Source organism: Sinocyclocheilus grahami, unplaced genomic scaffold, assembly GCF_001515645.1.
Source record: "Sinocyclocheilus grahami isolate Dianchi unplaced genomic scaffold, SAMN03320097.WGS_v1.1 scaffold18.1, whole genome shotgun sequence".
Taxonomy (NCBI): Eukaryota; Metazoa; Chordata; class Actinopteri; order Cypriniformes; family Cyprinidae; genus Sinocyclocheilus; species Sinocyclocheilus grahami.
In genome coordinates this window covers 1,419,436-1,431,292 of record NW_015505197.1, presented here as the reverse complement: position 1 = coordinate 1,431,292, position 11,857 = coordinate 1,419,436, and the positions used below count along the sequence as shown (strand labels likewise).

Sequence of the window (11,857 nt, the reverse complement as noted above, 5' to 3'; positions counted from 1 at the left end):
CTCATAGAATCATATTTGGATTACGAGATAAGGCCCTATCATCCAACTCCACAAGAATGCTCTTTATCAAAATCTTTAGTAACACATTCATTTATTGACCGTTGATGCTTTCTTTAGTATGGTTTGTTTGTAAAGTTGACATTCATTAATGCCCCTGTAAAGGGAAGAATCTTAGATCCTACAGTGTTATACGGAAACTATGTATTGATATCAGACAGGCAGTACATACTGTAGATATGGCACATACCCCGATGACACTTTAAAGGAAAACAACTGGGAATCATAGAAGAAAAAAATAAAAATGCTCTCTCCAGCTAAATGAATCATGGCCAGAAGAAACAGCCATGTATTTGGAATACAACTTTTGTGCTTAATTAGCTAATCAGAAATCATTGTACACTAGTGATGTCTGCAAATAAAATAACTAATCTTTCAAATAATAAATCGATATTTGTTTTGGTTGCCATAGTAGTGGTCTTAAACTACTAAAAATGTTTTTGTTGTTGAAAATAGCTGCCTTCATTTTTTAAAATAAAAAAGTAGTGCCAACATTAAAACCAACAAAGTTACAACCAAGTAAGTTTATTGCACTTTTTTGAACAACTTTAATTAGATTAATTTCTACTAGTAATTAAAGTAGAAATTTTAATTATATTTGAAAATATAAAATAAATGCAGTTTGGTGAGCATAAGGTTTTTTTAATCTCCAAACTTTTGAACAGTAGTGCACACATTTAACATTGTTTAACTACAAATATAAAATCTCTAGTTGAATAACAAATGTTGTGAAAAAAATATTTCACCAATGAATGAAAAATCTGATTTACATCATTTACTCACATTCATGTTTATCCAATTTAGAATATACGTATATTGAAATAACACAAATGAGATCAGAGAGCTATGGAGACAGATTTTGGTGAATACTTTTATGAACTTTAATGTTGGGCTGTCCTTCAGACAAAGCTATCTTATGACTTCAAAACACTTGGAAATGGCAAGTACTTTTGTATTATGCTGTATGTCATTTAGTGAGCTTGACAGTTCCTGGTCCCCCTCACTTTTGTTTTTAAGAGTAAATTATTGTATTAACTGATCTACAGAAAAAAATAGGAAATAGCACAGTTTTGGAACAATATGAGGGTGATGAGCGATGACATTTTTGGGTGAAGTTAAATATAGACAAATCACTCTCCAATCGCTCCTGCTGTCAGCTTTAACTTCTCTTCTCAACATCAAATCAGAATTTTGACGCCTTTGTGAGAGGAATTCTCTCCATGTTTCTCTTCAGTGCTTTGTTCAGCGTGTTTAAAATGACATCTGTGTTGTTCAGAATGTTGTAGGTGGTGAGGTTGGTCAGCTTCTGGAAATCCTCAGGTTGGTATGCAAGGTTGTGAGTGGCGAATGGACAGAACATACTAGTGAAGTCAATATCAAAATCTCCTTCCTCCAGCTCTGCCTTACCCTCTCTCTTCACTCCTGCCACACAAACACACAATTAGTTAATATAAATACACCTTGTAATCTACTGCATCTCTTCATGCAAAAGGAGAATGTCTAAGATTATTAAAGCAATAGTTCAACCAAAAATTATTTGCCAACATTTATGCACTCTTATGACATTAAAAACCTGTATGACTATTTCTTCTGCAGGTCACAGAAGATGAAAATGCCTCAGTGTTTTTGTTCATACAATGAAAGTCAATAGGGTCCACTGTTTTGGATCCCATTGACTATCACTGCATGGACAAAACTGTTCTAATAATTCTAAAAATTTACTTTTTGGTGAGTAAATGCTAGAATTTAAATTTTGGGGTGAACTATCCATTTAATAACACCAACTTACAGGTTACAGATGGTGGTACTCACCAGGAGATTTGAACTGCTTGAATGAGACATTGACCAAGGGAAAGTGGATCACTATGGGAACATCTGGATTCTCTTTATCCTCAAACACATAAACTTCCCTAATCGGCTCGGACTCCAACTTCTTATAATCGATCTTTGGAAACGGAATCTTGCGTTCAGCGCAGTACTCCTGAGTTTGCTTAATGACCTATTGGACACAAACAGAAACAATCAGAATCACATTTCATCCTAATCTCCTCGTAATCTGACATCATCTTTGTGGTCTTCCTCACCTTGAAGTGGTCCGGGTCCCAAGCGTAGTTCAGGGACAGAATGATGTCCGCGCGTCTGTTACAGCGTAACACAGGAGGGAATCCTGACTTGATGACAAAAGCAGTATCCACCAGGCCAAGTGTGGCATCTGCTGGTGTCAGGGAGTTTGGGAAGGCATCTGGATGCGTGTCTGCAGAGAGTCTACTTTATAATTAATCCTTTCCCAGGTTGATGAAACTGATTCAAGAGAGGAATTGTACTAATTAGGCTAAACTTGACAGCATAAATGATGTTCTGACCTTTCCATGTGGTGAAGTCACAGTTCTCACTGTAGTTCCTGTGCAGGTGGAAGCCTCTAAGGAAATTAAACACTTGGCTGATAATGGGGCGGCAGGTCAGAAAGTTGCTCAGCTTTTTTGCCAAGTCAGACATAGGGCTGACCTGAAGTGTGTCTGACGTTGATGGTTTGTCATCTGTGTCTACAGATAAAGGATGATAACTTTTTCATTGTTGGCAAATAGATTAAACAAATTTGAACATAAAACAGAATATTTGCCATCACAAAATTGTAATCACAGCTGGTAAAGCTGCGATTACACAGTATTTACTCAGTCCGAGTAGTTCTCCCTTAAGGTACTAATGTTTTTAGACACTTGATTGCATGCATTTAAATATATATTTACACAATGATCATGTTAAAATGTAGTACATTTAAATTATATTAAATGTAATATCAAATAACACCATTACATGTACTTGTTAGTCAACACATCAAAACAGTTGTACTTAAAGCATGACAAAAGAATATTAAAAAATAATGATTTAAAATGTAAAGTAAAACATTGAATTTGAGATTACAAAAATCAGTGTACTTAAGTGTGTTATGAAAGTAATGAAAGTGTACTCTCTTTAAGGACACTTAAGTGCTCTTTTATGCAATTAATCTTGTTATCTGCAAGTATAGTTTTTTTGTATTGTATTGATTTGCACTATTGAATAGTGCATATTCAATACAATTTAGCATACTTCTATACTTTACAAGGGTACTTGCGATAAAGCTGAAGGGCACCAAAATATGAGAAGCTGCACAAAGTATTTGCTCAGGTAGTCTTACTCATTGTCCCTGCCTTCCTCTTACCTGTCTGGTTCACTTCTTCCCCAATCTTGCTGGCCCAGGATGGGATCACTCCAGTGACAACACTCCAAAGCTGAGTCAGACTCAGGGAGAAAACACTGCTCCATATTCCTGCAAACACAACACATTTGGACTAATATGAATACAACTGCCAGTCATTATATTTAACTTCAAATTCATTCCTCAACCTTTGGAGTACTTGAATATATTTACCCAATAGAGAGTAAATTCCAGATTCTGGGAGTTTCTTGACCATGTGGCCGAGGTAATATTCACTCCCAAAGTTCTGTGCAGGTATGAAGACACCATACTTGGTAAATCCCACCTCATATGGGGTGAACTCACACCATTCTGAAGGAGAAAAGAACAAAGAGAAACATGGATAACATCTACAGTAAGCACTTTTAGTTGCTGTCAATACAGAGAGCTACAATTGATCCGTTGAGAAACAAACATAATTAACTTAACCATAACGGCCCTTTATCTTTGTAAGACAGGAAGTAGCAGGCAAATTAAACCAGCCAAAGTAAATTAAAATCAATTTTTACCAGTCTCTATGGTACATCCTGTCTTGCCATTCTTCATGTTGAGAGCCGTGTAGATGGGAAGAGGGTTCTGGCCCTTTGATAGTGCCATCTGCTGGTCAGATAGTGTTCCCATTTTTTTCTGAGTAAGAAAAGAATTTATAAAGTTTCTGATTGAGAAACTTATCTGCTTATCATTTATTTATGCTTAAAATGTATTTCGTCTCTGTGCGGTCAAGGGTATTCCGTACCTTCCCTTGGATGAGGTATTCTATAGCCAGACCCCACATATCGACAAGAGATACTAGGTGTCCTTCTTCCCCTCTCTCTTCCATCTTCTCTTTGTAGTGCCGTAGCTGCTCTGGGGAAAATATACTGAACACACTTTTAGAGATCTCCTTCTTTACAGACTCCATAACCCCATTTAGGTCATTGTTTGACCAGTTAGCATCACCATAAAGAGAAGCCATAGTCCTATGAGACAATGAAAGAAAGTTTGATGTTTAATGAAGCAAAAGCCTGGGTTTTGAAGCAAAGCCTGATGAAGCACTGATTTGGAAATGGACAGGCCTGTAGTGCTCCTTATATTCACCAGGTGGAGCCAGAAATCCCTGTGATGTAGCTGACTGTATCAAGAAGCTGGAGTTTCTGCAGAGCTCTTAGGCCTCCAAATGTGCCACACATCGCTCTGGTCCCGCCGCCAGAACACACCACAGCCACCAATGGGACCTGAGAAGTCACATCAGTCTTACAAGTATATATATTTTTCATCAATTAATCAAACAAGCGTCACAACAAGACATGCCATATCCACCTTATTTTTATCGTAAGACCTGAGGGCAATTTGAATGTTGAATTTGCAAAGCTTATGGTGTTGTCTGCTTCCAGTTATTTTTAGCTGTACAGCCGGTTACAATGGTTGATATTGCAAACTGGTATTTCTTATCCTTATTTTAATGTATTGTTGCAATTATAAACACTAGTTTGCATTGCAATAGTTTTGCCATTTATTTTGTTATTCTTCTACATAATGTATTGGAATTTTCACACATTTACAGAAAATAGCATATTTCTGTGTTGCATAAATGAAATTATTAAAATATAAATACATTAACATTTTTATATCAATTAAATTTGATGGGAACAACAGTAAAACTGCATGTCAGGTGACACTGCCAGGAAGTGTGTCTGTTGAATGTGCAAATACTCAAGTTTGTGTTTGTTTTCTTGCCTTGCTGGGTTCAGGTGCAGAGCTGAGATTCAAAGCTTTCTGAAGAGCTTGTGACACGACTTTTTGTCTCTTCACCAGAAAATTATTTTCTTCCATTGGAATATCAAAATCCAGACGCACATCCACCCTTTCGTCAGAGCTTACACACACACACACACACACACACACACACACATTAATGGAATCTGACTGGTTTACAGTGCTTGGTCTCATTTAACTACGATCAATTACACAATTAAAATCATTCAGGTTTGGCTGATGGATTACATGCCAAAGTAGTTTTTTTAACCGTTCCTGAACTAATTAGAGATAAGCCATTCAAATTGTTTACCGGCCCTCTGTGCTTAGTTGCAGATCCACTTCACCCTAAAAGAGTGTATTATTCCAGTTAGTTGATAGATTTTATTTTTATTTTGGAAGAAATATATGTATACCATTCAAATTTAACTTTTATCAGTACCCACCTGTCCAACAGGCATGCAGAGTTTAATCTGTGGTTTGGCTGCTAATGGTTTCATAGGGACTGATGACAGAATGTCTGCAGTCTTTGGATTTATCCCGTCCTCTTCTGCCCCAGCCTGGACGAGCAACAAACATGCAAACAAATAAACAAGCATCACACACTCTCAGCTTTCAGCAATATGCATGCTTGATAAATTGATTAGGTAAGAAATCATCAGTTTATTCAATGACACACATTTGGTGGGATGAGACTAAACTCAGTCTCCAGGTCTCGGTTGATGTAGTAGCGAATAGTCTGTGAGCAGCTGGGGTTTTCCTCAGAGCCTGGGATCAAACAGTCTTCCTTGTATGCGCCTCGCAGTTTTAACATCATGTCCTTCTCAGCTGAGGTAAACACAGAAACATATCACATATTTTTGCACCGTTCTTAATGCAGCACCTTTAAAATTGAACAAAGACATATATAGCAAATCTAAAACTTTTATTTTTGTTTCAGTATATGTAATGTTAATTATGCTTATGGAATAGAATGATCACTTATAATATACATTTTACAAATACAATTTTCTCAAGCTTTCAGTGGTTATTTTGAAGCCTCATATAAATTTTAATATCTGATTGAGGTTAGTTAAAAGTTGACATGTACGGATAGAATAATAATAATCCAGTGTTCTTCTATTTAAAAATTTGTACATTTTTAAATAAAAAAAAATTACCATTAGTCTTTAGACATTTTTCCACCTTCACATCCAGTGCACAGAATGGACCTGCCTAAAAATTAGGAGAAAAACTCAGAGTACTACTTAGTTCAAAAAGGTTTCCAAAGCACAGTTAGTTTTGTTTTATGGAAAGCTGAACTTGTTCCTTATGCGCGGTTTAAGATTTTTTACAGTCATAAAAATGTTGTGAGATTTATCAAATGAAAGAAGCATATACAGGTTTTTACTGAATACAGTATGTACATCTACATGTAAGTGGGTTTAGCTGTATCTGAAGTTATACTAAATATAATATTACATGAATATCATGATCATTTAGAACCCGTTCTTTTTAATGCATCAAAACTCTTACCATCAGCACTCCATTTGAGAAGTATGGTTCAGGCTTCTCAGAGCTTGAAAAGGAACAGATAAAATGACATTAGTTCAGACTGAAGTATTAGTGATGATTTTTTTCATAAAGAGGAAGACGATCACTAACTAATGTTCACTATGTGGTTAATAACGCCACCATTATTGTTTTCAATTGTTATCTCGCTTACCTCACAGTCATCTCAAACTCCACCCACAGCTCACTCTTTTTCTGGAAAAATAGTATATAATAATCAAAAAGATGGTTGGGACTAAATCTATATTTGTAATGCTTGACTTTCATACACTCATTTAAAGTATTGTACACAAAACCCTTCCACTTCAAAGACTTTGTACAAAAAAATAAAATGATTGTTTGATCATCAAATGATTTACCTTATCATCTGTAATGAAGCATTTTGTTTGCTTTTGTCCAGGTGTGAGGTTATTGACGTCGAATAGGATGGTGGAGCAGTAGTCATCTTTCGTTAACTTGTCAGCATCAAATATGTGGAATTCCAGAATGTTCTGAAGAGACAATAACATAGTGGTGAGCTTATTTTAGCTCAAATGCTTTCTCTTGCTCTACACTAGAGGACTCAAATATAAGGTCAAAATTCTGCTTTGCAAACCTATCATATCATGTCACAACCAAGCACTTTTACTCAAGTTCATAAAGTATTAATTACTTTAGAAAAGCAAAACAACCAAATAAAATCGTTATAAAATCCTGGCCTATAATATGGCAGCAGTTCTGATATGCAACAACAACCAAAAAAATTGTTGAATTAGTGTTCTTATTTCCCAGGGCAATGGAACAAATGTAGCCATTGGGGAATAATTATTATGATTAGTTAAGTTAAGTAATTATATAATAACTAATTATTCTTATTTGTATAGAATTACTTTGCGGTTATACCAGCATGTGACTGTTAGTGACGTAACCAGCATGTCATTCATCACTTATTCAAGAACAAGGGTGGAGAATCACTTCATGCTGTCAGCTGAGATTGGAAGGGCAAGGCACAGTTGCAACGAAATGTTTTAGTTAAGAAAGCCCTCAGTAATAAATGCAATAGGGATGCACCGATATGAAAATTTTGGCCGATACCGATATGGTGGCCGATATATCGTGCATCCCTAAAATGCAAGCACATTATTTTCCATTAAAAGAGTTTTCTTGCAAGTGTCCAAAGCCGATTTGCTCACCTTGACACCGCTGTGCACTCTGAAATGAAAGGTTTCATTCCATTTTGGTGCATCACTGTTTTTCACAGTTTTGGTGCGATGGCAGCAGGCACAGGCCGTGGGTAACTTTAAGACGACGTAGCAGTCACATTTAGACACTGGAGAGAGAGCAAAATCAGAGCACACTAAGCACTTGTTATGTGTAGAATGTAGTGTTCAGTAAATCAAAAGCATTTTTATCAATATTTCACCACAAGTCACAATGTTTTTGAGGGCTGATGGACTCACAAAGGTCATACGACCGACTGAATTGTCCCTGCAGCACTGTGACACTGAGGTTCCAGTACGGCATGAACTCTTTCTGTGAAGCAAAATGAAATGAAACTGGTTTAGAGCTGTAGCAGTATTTTCATCTGAAATTGTAACAGCAACATGCTTTATGTAAGATGATATGGAATGTGAATTTATTTAACTAATTTGAAGTGAACTCTTCAGGCTGTACTTATTATATACAGTATAATATCACTGAAAAGAAGTGTAGAAACAATTTTTACTTAAATTGCTGGTAAATTTCTCAAACAAATGAAAGTAACATTAAATTGTACGAAGTTTGAAGTAGAACATTTTTGCACTTTTAACTTAAATGTTGCATTTTTATATTGCTGTTGTTAATACATTTACATAAAAATATTTTATTATCATAGCAAAACAAGCAAATAAGTCTTGTCAGAAAGAGGTTTTAATTTCACTTTAAATGTTCTACTTTCAGTTTTAAAGGGGTCATATGATGCGATTTCAAGTTTCTTTCTCTTTGGAGTGTTACAAGCTGATTGTGCATAGATAAGATCCCTGATGTTGCAAAGACGAAAGTCTCAAAACCAAAGAGATATACTTCAAAGAGGAAATTCAAATAATAAATGGCGTTTTGACAGTCTTTGATGTGGCATGACAGATCGCTGTATAAACGCCTTCGAGAGCTGCTTCTGGGACGGTTCAGAAACGTGCTGGTATAATGCCAACACAAGCACTGACTAGAGCGGCCGCGATCAGCTCCGGTTCCTGTGTCTGAGCCGTGACGCCCCGCAGATTTGTGCAGAGCGGAGCGCGAGTGAACGCGATCATTCCTTCCTCTGTACTACTAGTTTTAACGCGAATAAACATGACTGAACATCTCATGCCTCATTTAATTGCTCAATCAGTTTCAACCACGGAAACACCAACAATACAGCGTGGAAATAAAATGTCACATAGCATTTAATTTACCTCAGCAAGTCATCAGTGTCCACAGCTTGTTAGTTCACTAGAGAAATGAAGACTAGGAGCATTTTGCGAAATATTACACCATATGCTCATATTTTACTAAACCTGTTAGTCTTAATTACTTAATGTACAGTATGTTTAAATTAATCTGTTATGAAACATGCTATGACAGCCACTGTGTAATTGAATACATTTGAACAAATAGCTTAGAAATTGTATTAAGTTAATTTAAAAACGGCATTATATGCAATTTACATGTTTGCATACAATTTATTATTATTTTTTTTAAGTTGAGTGTTGATCATCTATTTAAAAAAAGTTAAAAAGTTTGGGTTAAGTTGTTAGGCCTAATTATAACCTTATAATGTAAAAGGGCTCCCTATAGTTTTAAGCTGAGGTAGATTTTTATCACTAAGAAAATGTAAACTATTACTGAATGCATTTAAAGAAAGAGCAACTTGTTCAAAAAAAAAAAAAAAAAAAATTTAGTTTTTCCCCCCGCCATAACGAAATAAAACCCAATCGTGACGTTAAAACCGAGGTACGTACCAAACTCATATTTGTGTACCGTTACACCCCTATTAATCAGTAATGTCATAGCCCAATTTTCCTGATCAAGTCAAATGCAGAAGGAATCAAATCAAGTCCTTACTTCACTCTATTATCTTTTTCACTCTGAAATATAAAAAAAAAAAAAAAAAAAAAAGTTTAGTTTTTCCCCCTGCTATACCGAAATCATACCGAACCATGACGTTAAAACTGAGGTACATACCATAACTGTCATATTTGTGTACCGTTACACCCCTAATGTCAACATATTCTGTTACACCAAATACACAAAATAATGATCTTTAAAAAAAAAAAAAGCATCATATGACCCCTTTAAAAAGAATTCACAAATTCTCATCCAAACAGTTTTGTATATTATCCGTTTTACAAAAGTGTCTAAATGAATTGTTAAATTCATCAGTCAAATATCTGTGAGTTTAGGTACCTTCAGCATTGTTGTTTTCTCCTCAGCAGGCTTACAGTGAAGTCTCAAAACCAAAAGATGAAATGAAGATCTCACTAGTCAAAGTGAAATAGAACACAGAACACCTGTGAAACTTGTTTATCTCCAGCCCTTTGCACCCTGATACAATATTTGACAGTGTCTTGTGTTTAAGGGTGGAATCAAAAATCCTCCTCCCTCTGTTTGCGATCATCTTCCATCTCTAGAATACTTCACTGTTAGCATGACAAAAACTCTTGCTAAAAATACATTTGTTATCAATGGCTACATGACATCATTACATACCTTGTTTGGTGTGGACTCTTTTTAATTATAAAAGCAAAGGCGACATATCCTGGAGCTCATTAAATCTAAGATTTCATTTATATTACTAGGAAGTTGTGCTTTTATGAAAACCCTTCCATGCTCATGAATACCAGCCTCGCACTCTTTCATTCACATGCACTGTAATCATTACATTCCTTCTGATTCAAGGTCTAATCTTAGAAAATTGAGCCATTATAAACATTAACGTTGCATTGTTTTTTGCTCATTTTGCAAAAGATTGTGTATGAAATACTTCCATACAATGGGGGAAAAGTTATGAAATAACATTCTTGATAACAGATTATCCAACAATCTGCTTATCCTAAAATAATCTTTGGATTTAGAGATGAAGCCCTATCATTCAACTCCATAAGAATGCTCTTTTTCTGAATCTATAATAGCACTTTCATTTATTGGCCGTTGATGTCCTTTCATTAGTGTGGTTTGTTTGTAAAGTTGACATTCATTCATGTCCCTGCAAAGCCTGCTTTTACTCCAGGGAAGACTCTAGGATTATATTGAAACTACAGTGTTATAGTGAAACGGTTTATTGATGTCATAGACGTGCAGTGCATAGAAACAATAGGGAATCACAGCAAAAACTTCAGTTTCTCTAAGTAAATGAGTCATATTGGCCAGAAGAACCTGCCACATAATTTATGTGTGGAACAGCACTCATATCACTACCTGATTTTGTTAAAATATTGTTGTCATGAGTGTTTCTGTCATGACAACTCTCGGAGGGATTGGCATGTAATGTTCTATATATATATATATATATATATATATATATATATATATATATATATATATATATATATATAAAAACACACAAATAAACCCCCACAAAGCAGGAGACACATTACACAAAACAATACAAGCCAATATATGCATGCCGCTGAATAGAAAGATAAACTGCTGCATCAGTAGACATGCATGTATCCACACACATGAAGATGAACACACAAGGAAAGACAAGACATGCCCCACAAAGCAGATCTATCGTCAAGACATTTGTACTGCTGCTGCTCCGAATAGCCATGTGAACCGCATGTATTACTATCTATGTGTGCCTGGGCTACCACGCCGACCGGCTTAACTCTGGCTGCGTTTACACTTGGCATTAACATGCGACCTGTATTCGGATGTTGTCCACATACACATTGAAAAGACAAGTGTAAACGCACTTCAGATCAGAATGTTATCCGATCAGCGTGTCCTGGTCCAGAGGTAGTCGAGGACGCATTGTGATCGGATCTCAGTGTAATGTAAACGCAATCCAGCCATCGTGTCTGCATTCGCAGGTTGACATCACGCAAAACGTCACCCCCTCTCTCCCGATCTGTCCAAGTAGATATAACTGCAGACCAGAGATCTCCAAAATGGGGAGATATATTCACCATTGGCTCTGGCTTCAGCCAATTGATATTGACTTGCATTTCAAAATAAAACTTCATAAATTAAACATTGTTTCTAGTTCATTTAAAATAAAATGCTATATAAATAAATATGCTCCATGAGAGCAGAGCTCAAAGCTCGTGGCCAGCG

At 35.9% G+C, this 11,857-nt stretch overlaps 1 protein-coding gene across 1 annotated transcript; it reads right to left on the bottom strand.

Moving 5' to 3' along the window:
* Window positions 1–746: 746 nt before the first annotated feature.
* LOC107553151 (cytosolic phospholipase A2 delta-like) lies at window positions 747–10,065 on the bottom strand. Its single transcript, XM_016235281.1, has 20 exons — window positions 9,986–10,065; window positions 8,020–8,092; window positions 7,753–7,889; window positions 6,940–7,071; window positions 6,735–6,775; window positions 6,545–6,587; window positions 6,190–6,244; window positions 5,709–5,857; window positions 5,476–5,589; window positions 5,343–5,377; window positions 5,012–5,150; window positions 4,373–4,509; window positions 4,032–4,254; window positions 3,805–3,922; window positions 3,470–3,607; window positions 3,260–3,367; window positions 2,421–2,600; window positions 2,142–2,311; window positions 1,870–2,056; window positions 747–1,479 (listed from the first exon to the last, which is right to left on the bottom strand). The coding sequence occupies exons 1-20, from the start codon at window positions 9,992–9,994 to the stop codon at window positions 1,241–1,243; spliced, it is 2,427 nt and encodes an 808-aa protein (XP_016090767.1). The 5' UTR covers window positions 9,995–10,065; the 3' UTR covers window positions 747–1,240.
* Between the last annotated feature and the right edge of the window lie 1,792 nt (window positions 10,066–11,857).